This window comes from Triturus cristatus, chromosome 2_1 (genome assembly GCF_964204655.1).
Source record: "Triturus cristatus chromosome 2_1, aTriCri1.1, whole genome shotgun sequence".
NCBI classification, from domain to species: Eukaryota; Metazoa; Chordata; class Amphibia; order Caudata; family Salamandridae; genus Triturus; species Triturus cristatus.
Window position 1 is genome coordinate 469097096 of NC_140581.1, and position 13063 is coordinate 469110158.

The 13063-nt window shown below is 45.2% G+C and overlaps 1 protein-coding gene across 6 annotated transcripts in view; it reads right to left on the reverse strand.

Moving 5' to 3' along the window:
* POLK (DNA polymerase kappa) overlaps positions 1 to 13063 on the reverse strand; it is a 1025073-nt gene that overhangs the window by 68042 nt on the left and 943968 nt on the right. For all 6 annotated transcript variants that reach the window (XM_085632293.1, XM_085632295.1, XM_085632292.1 and 3 more), the window contains one exon: positions 4630 to 5613. In XM_085632293.1, the coding sequence (XP_085488419.1) occupies positions 4630 to 5613 (984 nt within the window). The remainder of the gene's footprint in view (positions 1 to 4629; positions 5614 to 13063) is intronic.

Below are 13063 nucleotides of genomic sequence, written 5' to 3' on the forward strand. Positions count from 1 at the left end.
CTTGGTTTGCCAGTCTCTTCCATCCACGTCTGTTTTTTCAGGATTACTCCACAGAATGTTTTGTTGTTCATGTCTGTAAGGATAGTTGATAAATTCTTCCCAGTCAAAGTGTAGAAAACCCCTAGGTATTAGTTGTTCGAAGCAAACTTTCTTTTCTTACGGGGAGATTATGCTAGTTAGCTGAGTCCACTCCCAATGAATTCTGAATGTCAAATTTACGAAGGGTGAGCTGACCATCCTTCATCTAAGGAGAGGTATGAGGGGAGTATAGAAAGTACATTTCCATTAAATTGGCAGAAATTCAAATGGCAGATCTCAGCTGATTTTAATAATGTGTCAAGTCTCTATCATTTGTTTGCATTTTTAATAGTCGCATGTGCTGATACTTCTACTATTCTCTATAGTTACCTTGCATCTAACAAGGTGTTGATTACTTTTAAATAATGAATTGAAAATGATAAACATAGTTGTGGTGGCTTCCCAGAGCACAGTGGGGATCTCACAGTTCTACCCTTCTAAAGGACCTCCTTATATCATTAATATACAACTTATAATAGATTTAATAACAACCCATTAGCAGAAATTCTACAAAAGCATGCATCTGTTTTTTCTCCTATTGTCAACAAGCACATACGTTTTATTTTTCCCCAATTCACTATTCAATTAAGTCTTTTAGTCTGTGCCTAAGTCAACAATTATCCCCGAATTCACTAGATTTAGAATTAATTATATGTTGGGTTCACCGATGTAGCCAAAAGTACAACTCCTGTACATGCAGGAACACCATAACAATTTGTTGTACTATTATACCGGGAAAATATTATTCTTCACAGCTAAAAAGCGTAAGACAATATTTTGACTAGGATCATAATGGCATGGGCAGGCAAAAAATTGGCATTTGAACAATATAAAACAATAAAAGATCAGGGTCTTTTAAACACACAGGGCAAGGGCATATGCCGGAATCCGAATTATCATTAGAGAAGTTTATGTTATGTGGGCAAATTATGTAAAAAGCATTTATGTATTTATAAATATACATGATATTTTTCTAACGCAAATCAAGCCAAAAGGCAACGGAAAGCTGTAAAGGGTTTGAAACAAAGAAACAGTAAGCAAGTATTTAGAGGAGTAGCAGAGTTGAGATCGTGAACGTGGACTATGCTGCAATGTAGTGTTCTTCAAAGAGGTGCGCTTTCAGTTTTTTCCAAAACTGAAGAAGGATTGAGGTGTTCCTTATAAATACATGAATGTTGTTTCAGTTCCTGGGTGGACAGATGGAGAAGACCTCCTATGTTGTTTTTTCAGTTTTACACTTCCTGATGTTGAACAGGCTACAGGTGTGTCGAGAACCACCAGAGGTCCGTTTGTGAGCCAGTTAGACATGGCTTCAATTTGAGCTGTGTAGATGATGAAGTTGGTCTGAGCTGGCAAGAGGAGCTAATAAAGCTCTATCAGTGTGAAAATATATGTACCTATATTTCTTCTGTTTCTTAACAGAGTGTAAACTTCTCTAAATAGAGGTGTATAATGGAAGGATGCATTGCTTTTCTGACAAGTCATATTGCTCAATTCATCAGCTTTGTTGAAAAATATTGGATCCAGTTCAAAATATGTTTGTGCACCTAATTTGTACTTAGGTGTGTAAAAAAGCATTTTGTGCTAGTAAATGTTGCATGCTGATTTAGGGTTTGGAGGGTGAGAAGGTTTAATAAAAAGGGGCAGTAACATGCATGAAACAGTCACAAATGCGTATGTTTGTGTATTCACAAATATTTTGAAGGTATCTGGTCTACCTGGAAACACACACAACTTACTCCAAATGCCTAATTAGGTACTTTTCCAGAAAAGGAAAAGGAAGGCAACACCCACCTAATAGCAGTGTAGACGAAGAAGTTTCTGAACTGGGGACTGTACTTTATATGATGAGAAAAAGAAGTTACGTTTGAAAATGGCTATTTCCACATCAGCTAACCTTGCTGATATTCTACCTATTGCAAATTATGCACGAGTTCTTTTTAGGTCGAGCATCAGTGTACAGGCTCTGTCTGCAAGACCTATTGCATTCAATAAAACTACTTTATTCCCACCTGCTGTTTACCATTCGTTGACCCCTGTGTCACTCTTCTTTGCTGGCTGATAACTGGTTCCAAGTGCCAACATGTCAGTTCTGTTGAAGACTAAAGCGCACCGGTCAAGTACAGTTTCCTTACGCCTTCACTGTTCATCTGTTCTTTGGGGGGAGCGTATCTTTTGCTTTATTATTACAATCTTATCTGTTGTGTGAACGCACAAGCACATAATCCCCTCCTGAATCGCAGCTTGTTCCTTCATGTGCATTTTGTTTTTTCCCTTTGCATACCCGAGCGGGCTTGATGACTGCACCACATTACTAATCCCAGCGGGTGTCTGTGCGATCTTCTTTATGTTATTTTAATTGGAAAACAAAATTTGTGTGAAAGCGCCAGCGCACAACCCCTCACCCAAATCGCAACTTGTTACATTTGCTAAGACTCGTTCCTCCTCCTTGGCTACAGCTGTTGCCTCCTCCTCTCTGTTGAGCGGGAGAATGGAGGTTTTTGCGCTGCAGCGAATATCGGGGACACACAAAAAACTCTTTGAAGTCGGTGTACTCTTCCTTGCTCTTTTTGGAAGGTTCCCTTCTGTAAACAGATCTGTAATTATTGGTGTTATGGCGTCTGAATGCGTATTTTATCCACATTTTTAAAAGCCAATAAAGCTTGGATATTCTCAAAAAGAGCCTAACCCTTTCTTAGGAACTTCTGCAAAATCGTTTTATAGATACATTTTATCACAAATGAATCGCACTGCGTGCTGTCATCACGGTTATCTGGCTTGTTTTTTGGTTTGCTCAATTATATACATTTTACAGTTTTGCAGATGTGCTCTATTGACTCCCCTTCAGCTTTTTCGATTTTGCTCATCTTTTTTGTGCATTGTTATTGGCATGATGTTTTCTGAAGGCGCCTGTTCTGTCCTCCATCTCTCAACACCCTCCCGCTTTTCAGCTTGACCCCTCCCCCCCCCACCACTTCCCTAATCGCAGCTTCACCTTTCCTGGTTTCAGGCGATTGCTATGACACACCAAGGCACTCTAGCAGCTCAGTTGCCTTGCTGCATGATAACAAGCAGGCTGTGCATATTACTAAAAAGCGGGTGGTCACTGACTAATTTGGATATTACGAAAACATATACTCTTATAACTGAACGTCAGAGTACCGCACTTTGGGGTATTTTATTGACTCCACTGACAATGTACATGTGCGTTTTTACCAAATCTTAAAGAGCTGAGCTAGTGAATTAAAAGTCATATTAGCTGTAGCTTAAGGTTTGCAGTTACCAAAGTGAGTTTCAAAACATGAAGCCTCCATCTCAGGAGGACAGGTAATTAATTGTACGTGCATTGTCGTCCTTTTTTTTTGTCAGTGGGTTAAAGTAATGTTTTGGAGTTTCTGTTGTGGCTTTATTAACGTGTTTTCTTCAAAACTTGTTAAACCCTAAATCACGTACCAGAATGCCCGACAGTGATATGTCAAATTTAAAACATTCTCTGCGTTTGTACTTATTCGAAATTTGGCCCTTCCTATCTGTGCGTAGACCCCACTAAAAGACCCAGTGAAGTGCAGCTTTTCTGAGGGATTTAGCAATAAACACTTTCAAACACTTTCGCTGGTGCACCCTGGAGATGCCTGCAGCAGTCTACACATGCTCAAGTGACTTCAACATACAGGTGATCTACTCAAGTGTTCTCTAAAGAAGCTCCACACCACTCCTGAAACACTTCAAACATCTCTTCGTTTGTTAGGATGAGAAACATCACTGGAGTCAGAGAGCTTTTGTCCCATTATAATGCCCCGGACTAGCGTGAAATGACTCGCAGTAAATCCAAAGTAAACTGGTCATTCAGGTCTGAGTGGTATTCTTCTCTTTGTCAGGGTAGCTCAGTGGCTGCATGCATTAACAAAACAAAATTACTAGTCATATGACACAATGTTCAAAGCATGTGAGCTTATTGTACATATTTTAAGCGATACCCTTTGATCACCTACATCATGTCTCTTTAAAATGATTCAATTTAGAGCCCACCCTAGCTTTTCTCATTTCACTTAAAGCACTGCTCTCACGTCCTAGGATCCCTTTTATCCTTCTTCCTCCCTGACAACGCCTACATGGCCGTCTGACTATCTACAAGCAACAAAATAGAGCATGCAAATAAAACAAAAGAAAAAAACATTGCCATTATTAATGCCAACAGCTCTAACTTTCACAAATGTGAGACCTATTGCATTGCAAATGCTTGTTGCGAAATTGAAGCACTCCTCGAAGTCTATGACGGCCGCAGACCTTCATGTATAAAGCATAAATACCTTGGAATCCAAAGAAAAGTTGGCCAATTTCTCAAACGGAATAGGAAACCTAAGGGTATAGATTTCCAACTTTGCAAAAAATGAGCTTAGTCAACTGGCCGTCACATGCTTAATGTCAATATACAGAAGCAAATTTTAGAGGTAAAACTAATAACAGATAACAATCAAGATGACAGTACTGTCTTTCAGACCTATATGATGCATTGGCACAATGATGGACAGAGCTGAAAGGGAAACTCACCGGTAGAATGCAGATGTTCTCCATTGTTGTTGTGTAACATTCTTTCCTTTTTCAGCTCTTGAATGATCCCTTTATTTAAACACATATCTACATGCTTATTCAATTCAGAGAGATCAGTAGTCTTTTGGCACATATTGCAAACTGGACAAATCAGACCCATGTCTTCTGAAAGTGTGGATGAACAGGTCTCCCATGTTTCCTTCACATCTTCAGTTTCTTGACAGTCTTCTTTCTCATTTGAAGGGACTTCTAGAGCGAAATGATTCTGTGGATGATATGTGTTACTTGTAGGCACATTTCCATCCACTTCTTTTTCCTGCACTACATATTTTTTCTTTCTATTGCTTTGCTTAGTGTTGATTACTACGAAGTTGTCTGTGCTATTCGGTTGTGTGTCAACCATCATATTGTCCGTGTCATTTTGTTGGTTAACAGCAAACACATTTGTTTCCGTGGTTGAGATATGGAACTCATCCGCTGTTCCCTCCTTCTTTCCAACAGTATTAATCAACGGTGCCTGTGCTTCACTGATAGTTTCCACCGCCTCCTTGCCCTCAGCATCATTACACGCTTCCAAACTGAGGCATTGGTCGATGTGTCTGTTAAAGGCCTCTAGGTTACTGTTTTCCTGTTTCTGAAAGCAAACAGGGCACGTGAGACTTTGGCATTCACCGTTATCCCTTAACATGAGTGGCTCATTGGTTGCCACGCCAGTAGATACGGGTAATCTTACGCACTGTGACTTCTGCTCACCAGTAACAACATTTGTTGGATCGTTCTGTTGCCGTACAGCGCGCTTCTTGTTGAAAAAGCTTTCGCCACAACCTTTTCCAGCAGCGGGTTGTGTGCTTTGCCTCGAAGTTGTTTCATCCGGCAGAGAATGTGAGACACTGCTTTCTGCATTTCGAACCTTTAGGAAATTGATGATACTTATTTGGTGGTGCTTCTTTTCCTCTTCATTTAGGAACCCTGACACCCGGACACCTGAACATAAAACAGAAAGAGGAAGGTGAAATACATAACAAAAATCACGATTAACCAGCGAACAAATCTTTTTAAGCTATTCACATGAATCTCTAAAGTACTTTCAAAAACATTATTGTCTTGGAAGTGCCGTCTTTGCTGCTTCTATTGTGTTATTAGGCCAGAAGGAGGGTAATTAGTAGCTTGAACTGTGAATGTTGAAGGATTGCAAATTATTAACTTTACTGGCGAGCCAAAGGGGGAAGAATTGTCTTATTAAACATTTATCTAACCCTGAATAGAAATAAATCCTTAAATGTATTGTACTGTTCCTACTTCTTTGCTCTTCCTATCAAGGCACTCATTTTATTGTTACATGTGATTTTAACTTAAATTTAGTCTCTGTAAATTCTATGTCAGGATGGGAGGCTCAGAATATGCTTAACTCTTCCTTTATTTTCCACTCAGCAGCCTTATCAACATCCCATATACACAAGACTACAAATCCAATGAGTCTTTGTATCCGAACAGCAGTAACAACAATGGAGGCAGTCTCATATAAACAGTAGCAATGAACAGCACTTCCTCTTTCTTTGCTGCTCAGCAGCCAGTTAAGTGCTTTTTCTTGCTATTGCTTATTTTGCCTGTATGTTTTCTTATTTGCCTACTTTTGTTGGGTGTGGTAGCTTGAGGGTCATTTTCCAACACATAAGTGCCCCACGCTAAAGCGGTATTTCCCGGTGTCGGGACACTGGCGTTTTCTTCTTCAAGACGGCCTCTCCCCTCAGGGAGGCCCTCGCCGCAATTCTCCTTCACCTGGTTCGCTGATATCTGACAGGGTGATGCGGCGGCTGATTGAGGCGGTTATTCCTTTCCCTACTTGGAATTAAAGGGCACTCTTGTCCGTAGAGGGCCCGGGCGGCCTCTGGTGATTCTCCTTCCGGCATGTTTGCCCGGGGCCACAGGAGTTCAGGGTGCGGTACACTCCGAGCCTGATAGAGAGCGGGGCACTGGTGCGCTCATTCTCGAAGATAGGGAAATCCCTCTTGCATTCCTGACATTCTTTGGCATCGCGCTCAGTGTTGCCAGATTTTGAGACCCATCCCAAGCTCAAAGCCGCTCAAGAATAAGCCCAAATTAAGCCCAACGCAACCATTTTAAGCCCAAAAACCATCCCAAAGTAGCAAGTCTCAAATTATGCAGAAATAGTCATCAGAAACAATTTTAAGGACAAATATACATTCTATTCAATATACAGATAGTGGGAGAAATGTAAGAATGTCAGATGTGTTGGTCTTTCCAAGTATTTACACAACATTTAAATATAATAGTTACACAGAATTTAAATAACTCAATTTTATTTCTTTTATAGCGCTACTCAACATAATGCAGGGTGTCAGATTGCTTTACATACCATACACATTGACAAAAAATCATGCAAGTGTGTAAATCATTGTACAAGATGTGTTGCATGACACAGTGAGGTTTAAAAGATGTAGCAGTCACATATCCTACATAGCTCTCTGTGCAATATTAAAAGGCTTACAAATTATGAGCTGCAAGTAACAAAAGGATCCGTGTTCAAAGCAGTAGCCTACTAACCTAGCTACATTCAAAAATAAATCTGTCATCTACATATTACATTAAGTGCTTAGCAGGAGACACATTAGCCTTTAAAACTACTTTGATTCATATCTGGGACTACACAAAACTGAGATCTCTCCAACAAATACTTTAACCTCCAGAGTTCTCACCAATTATTATTCCCTGATATTTACTGGGCACCTCTGCAGATGCCTTCACACCATAAAATGTTTGCAACCAATTAAGCATAACAGATGTACGACCATGTGCATTATGAGATTGAACACATTTTGCTTTAAACTTGTTCTGAAAAAGTGGCCTCGCCGGGTCGCCTGGCCTTGCCCCATCACACACATTAAGGGACTCACTCATTTATGGACAACAATCCCTTCTGACACGACTTCTCTGGCTTGTGGTGCACTAGACCCGACGGTGTGGGGAACACACAACCTTTAGCTGCTCCTATCGGTACGACCACAGCAGTGAGTTTGTGCTTGGTCGCCCCTTCCTGATTGCCAGGCAGAATCCACATCTCCTGGGCCCCCTCCCCCTGAGATTGCAATGGCACCTAATATAGCCTCTGCAGGATGGGAAGGTGCTTTGCTGCCAGCAAGGGAGGTGCTGCTACAGAGGGAGGGGAGAGAGAATGATCTAATGTGCTGGGGAGGGAGCGAGGCAGGGGAAATTGCTTATATATGGATTGTGGCAGGCTGAGGATGCCTACAAATGGAGGAAGAAAGCAGGGACTCTAATTTTGTGCGATTTGTTGTGTGAGGCAGGTTTGGGAATGTGTGCTATCCTTATCTGTGCCATTGCCTCCACCCTGATCAAGCCCTCACCTTGTGTTACGCTAACAGCGGCGACGTGCTGCGCTTTATATAATTTGATGATCATTCCTACCTTGTCGTTGGTCGTCTACGTCCTCTGCACAAGAGACGTCACACTTGTTGTGGACTCACTTCTTCACTGCAGGGCCCTGGTCTCTCGGTCAGACTGCTCTGTCAACTGCCAGTGCCACCCACTTCTCAAAGGTAGCAGGGAAGGATGGAGCCGGGACGCGACCGCGGGGCCACAGCAGCACGTGACACAGGCCAGGGTAGGATGGAGCCAGGCCCGGGACGCGCCGGCAGGGCCACAGCAGCACACAGGCCAGGCCAGGCGTCGGCGGCCAGGCCATTGCACCGTCTCCGAGCTCGCGACTCTGCATGTGGTGTGGGTGGGGTGAGGGTCAGGTCAGTGAGCGTGACTAGTCACTAGTCTCAGAGTCCATACACAGTGAGTGAGATTCACTCCGGCCGGACTCGGGGACCTCAGCGAGACAGAGTAAAGCAGGACAGGGCAGCCAGGAGGAGGACTGTGTGTGTCACAGGCTCGAGGCAATCAACAAGAGCAGGCCGCGATGTCACAGTCCCACGCGTCCTCCAATGAGTCCGGTCCACCACCACCGTCCGCTATGCAACAGGCCCGGCGCGCCGCCCGAATCCGAAAAAATGAGCGGCAACTCCACTGTCACCCCCAGCATTTTTAAGGAACAGCGCTGCGCAGGGCTGTCATTGGTAGTGCTTTTGCGCACTACAAGATTGACAGCCCTGGGAACTCACATCGACCCGCACACACTACTACCAAGCTAGGTGGTGATCTGTGCAGCGCATGTGCTAGTGTAGCAGGTGCGCTTGGTTGCACTTACACGGTTTCACGTGCAGGCTACCTGCAGCTAGCTGCCTCATGTGTCACTCGTGTGATGGAGGGTAGAGGGTGGGTGGGGTCATGTGCGCACAGGCAAGCCCTGGTGGGTCCTCCTCCAATGATTTGCACTGAAGTCAGCGCGCGCTGCGTGCTCATTTGCCAACAGACCTTCTGTCGCCCAATTGTGAGGGAAATAAACCAATCTGGCAACAGTGATCGCGCTGGGCTGCTTACGCCTCACACGCATTCCGTGAGTGGTCGCACGGGTTTGGAAGCAGCATCAGGGCTTTCCTCTCTGTTTTTTCCCCCCGATTATCATTAAGGCTTTAATATGCTCATCGGCTCCAGAGTGTGGTTTTGCCGCGGAGTGTGTTTCCCCTTCCTTCCAGCCTTACAAGTAGCAAATGTGCATTAACCCTAAGCAAGCCTTCAAAGGGGTTTTAACTTCATTCTCCATGCCCTGGTGCTCCTTTTCCTCCCAATATTTCACTTCCTGACCATGGCAGGCGAATTCCTGGATTGGGAGCTCACGCATAAGGAGCACTCATTGTTCCCTATCCACGTGGAACTTGTGGATGCGATTGACGAATCCCTGAAGACAGCGGTCTCCTTGGGCGCTTGAACCCCTGAGCCACAGAATCATTGAACTTACGGTCAGAAGGACTGTGGTACCCTAATCAGAGGAGGACAGGAGGGAACCCTCTTCTGGCACAAGAGGCCCATCCAAGAGTAAAGGCTAGGGTAAAGCGTGTGCAGACCACACTAAGACCATCTCTTCTCTAGGTGCGTTTGAGAGGCTGCGCCAGAGCTTTCTAAAGATGCGTCATGATCAGATACCCGACCAAGATTCCTGCCCCCAAGATGAGGCAGAAGACAATACCGGGGTAGATACCAACGTACACAGTGACTCAGGCAATAAGCCAGGTCGGAGTAGACCCTGACACCCAGAAGGTAGCTCCAAGAAAACCCAGCTGGATGCACCTCAAACGAATGGCACCCCAGATACATCAGGGATGCTGAACACCGAGGACATCTATCACCCCGCTCTGCCGATAGGATACTGGCGCCCTCAGTGGCGTCTCATGTGGCCAGCCGCATCAGAAAGTTGATGGAACAAGAGGTCCGCGGCCGACTGAAGGCAGAGTGTCTTTAGCACGCCTCAGTGGATAAAGTGGCTCACTCACCAGAAATTGACGCAAGAATGGCAACATTTATTAGGAAATTTATCAAAGACCCAAATAAGGGTCTAGGCCGCTCATGGTGGTCTTGCCAAGATAGGGTGCCGGATATCCTAGGGCCACTCGCTAAATTCCAGACATGGTGGAGGACGCCCAAGAGACTGGCCATTTGATTGATCCTGTGATACTCTCGAGCTGGGCCCAAAGGGCCGTATGTTTCCTTTGAAACGCAAACTGTGCACTATCAACAGAACATAGACGTTCTCTGTTGATTAAGATTGAGCCAAGACTTGGTGAACTAGCCACCAAGGAGGCTGGCCGGTGGTGAAAGGAGGCCTCTTCGGAGAACCATTCATAAAAAAACTGTACCGGTTCATGAAGACTTTCTACTCTAGAGAAAGCACAGCAGTCTATCAAAAAAGTTTTCAGTCAACAAATGTTTGGAGGGGCCGGAAGAGGTAGGGAGCGTTCCTCCGGCGTGGCGGAAAGGGCAGCTTTCGCAGAGCCAACAACGCACCAGGAGGTGTCACCAGTAAGGCATACCCCTTCTTCCCTACAAGGGGTGGGGCAAAGTTGTAGTGGTTCATGCACAAGTGGGCAGAGATCAAACAGGATGCTTGGGTTCTACAGACGGTCACTGGGTTTCACATAGAATTCCATTGTACAGCGCACTAACTGTCTCGACCATGACCTCAGGTCATCTCGCGGGAGGGAGCACAGGTGGTAGACAGGGAGATAGCAGGTCTCCTCCAAAAAGGGGCCATCGCTCCTGCGTCCCCCCATCCCAGAGGCTTTATCAGCAACCGTTTCCTGGTCGAAAAGAAAGACAAAGGGTTCAGGCCAGTGTTCAACCTTCGGGACGTCCATCGATGGATGGTTTACCGCCACTTAATATTGGAGGGGGTACATCTTCTTAGAGATGGCATATTACCAGGCAACTGGATGGTTAAGCTCAACCTGAAAGACGCCTACTTGCCAGTACCAATCTCGCCACCCACCCCTAACAGACGCTTCCTTTAATTTCAGTGGAACAGCCCTCTTTATGAGTTTACCTGTCTACCGTTCGTTCTGTCGTCAGCACCATGGTGCTTTACCAAGCCGTTGAGACCAGTCATGAAATGGCTCTGAACACAGGGTATACGCCTCACAGTTTACCTAGATGACATCCTTCTGATGCACCAGGAAGTGTTACTTACCCAACTTCAAATGATTCAAGCCTTGTTGAGGGACCTAGGATTTATCCTGAACGACCTGAAAACGGTGTACACTCCAGCGCAATGCATGATGTTCCTAGGGTTCGAAGTCGACACCATGCAGCAATGCCTGCGATTGCCCTAGTCAAAAACACACTTTATTTGCAGGGAACTGTGCCGTACGTAGGTGAAAGAAACGTTCTAGCTGCGGCACCTGGCTCAGATGGTCGGCCCCTTGTCTTCCTCGATCCAGGGAATTTATCCCCACCCCTCCATTATAGGGCTCTTCAACGCAATGAAAACACAACACTTACATCTGGGTCTGACCTATAACTAGCAGATTGCCATCTTCCCGGAGGCCCGAGCAGAGCTGCTTTGGTTGTTAGAGCACATGCAAGCCTGGAATGGGAGAGCCATCTTCGGCTCGGCTCCGGAACCGGTCATCGAATCAGATGCCAGTCACCTTGGTTGTGGCGCCCATTGCGGGGACATTATCATTGGCAGACACTGGTCAGAACGCGAGGAGTCCCCTATATCAATTGTTTGGAGCTCCTGGCAGGTTCTTTCGCGATCCAGAGTCTAGCAGCCAACAAAACATCCTAGGCCATCCTTCTTAAGATGGATAATATCTCCACAGTGTCATATATCAATCGTCTGAGGGGCACGAGATCCAAGGTTCTGGAGGACTTGGACAAGGACTTTTGCAACTATTATCTCAGGCACAACCTGTCTGTCACAGCGGAATATCTTCTGGGAAGTCTCAATCAGATGGCGGACTGCCACTCCACACACCTGCAGGACGTCAGTGCCTGGACATTGGATCTTTTGATCTTTCAAAGCCTCATGGTACATTGGGGTCCCTTTCAAGTGGATCTCTTTGCCCTGCTAACTACCCTGTTTCTTCAGCTGGAGGCCAGGTCCACTCGCGGAAGTGACGAACGTGTTCCAGCAGGACTAGACTCTGTTTCGGGGGCATGTGTTTTTCCCCCCTTCTCCATGATCCCCAGGCTCACAGCACTAATCAGGAGACAAAAAGCAGAGGTGATCCTGGTGACACATCTCTGGAAGTCGCAAGTCTGGTTCTGCTGAAACTTCCCATGGATTTTCCAATTCGACTACCTCAGGCTCCTCATCTGTTGATGAACTCGAGCAGCAAGTTGCACCCTCTGGTTCAAGAGGGGACACTCACACTCATGGCCTGAAAGATTACAGGAGTCGCAGGGAAATTCCAAGACTTTCGGCGGGGACTTCCTCTCTCATCAGAAAGGCATGGGCAGATTCTACAGTCAAATGTTACAAATTGGTGTGACGGAAGTGGCCATGTTGGTATCTGCGACAGGGTTTGGATCCCGTGGGGGCAGATATAGTTCACATAGTGAATAATTTACTGGAATTGGTCGATAACGGCCTAGCCTACTAGTCAATTAATGCCAGTCGTTCTGTAATCTCGGCAGGGCATGTTCCCCGTAATGAGGTCCCAGTGGGAGAGCATCCCCTGACTTGTAGATTGATGAGGGTTATTCAGTTGCCTTTTCCTCCGTGGAGAAAGTGCTCTTCTTTATGGGAAGCAAACACTGTCGAGACACAAGCAAACACTGTCCTCAGACTACTTCAATCCTGGCAGGATAACCATTACATTTCATGGAAAGAGAGAACAGGAAAGCTAGCCATGCTTTAGTGCCTGATCTCTTTTAAATGAGTACCAGATGTGCGAGCGCTGGAAATATCTTCTCGTATCTATACTCCGGAAGGTGTGTAATTTACGATTGCCCAACGCACAAAATCCAATACCAGTGTAGTTCATTATCCGGCGTCTCCGGATCACCCTAA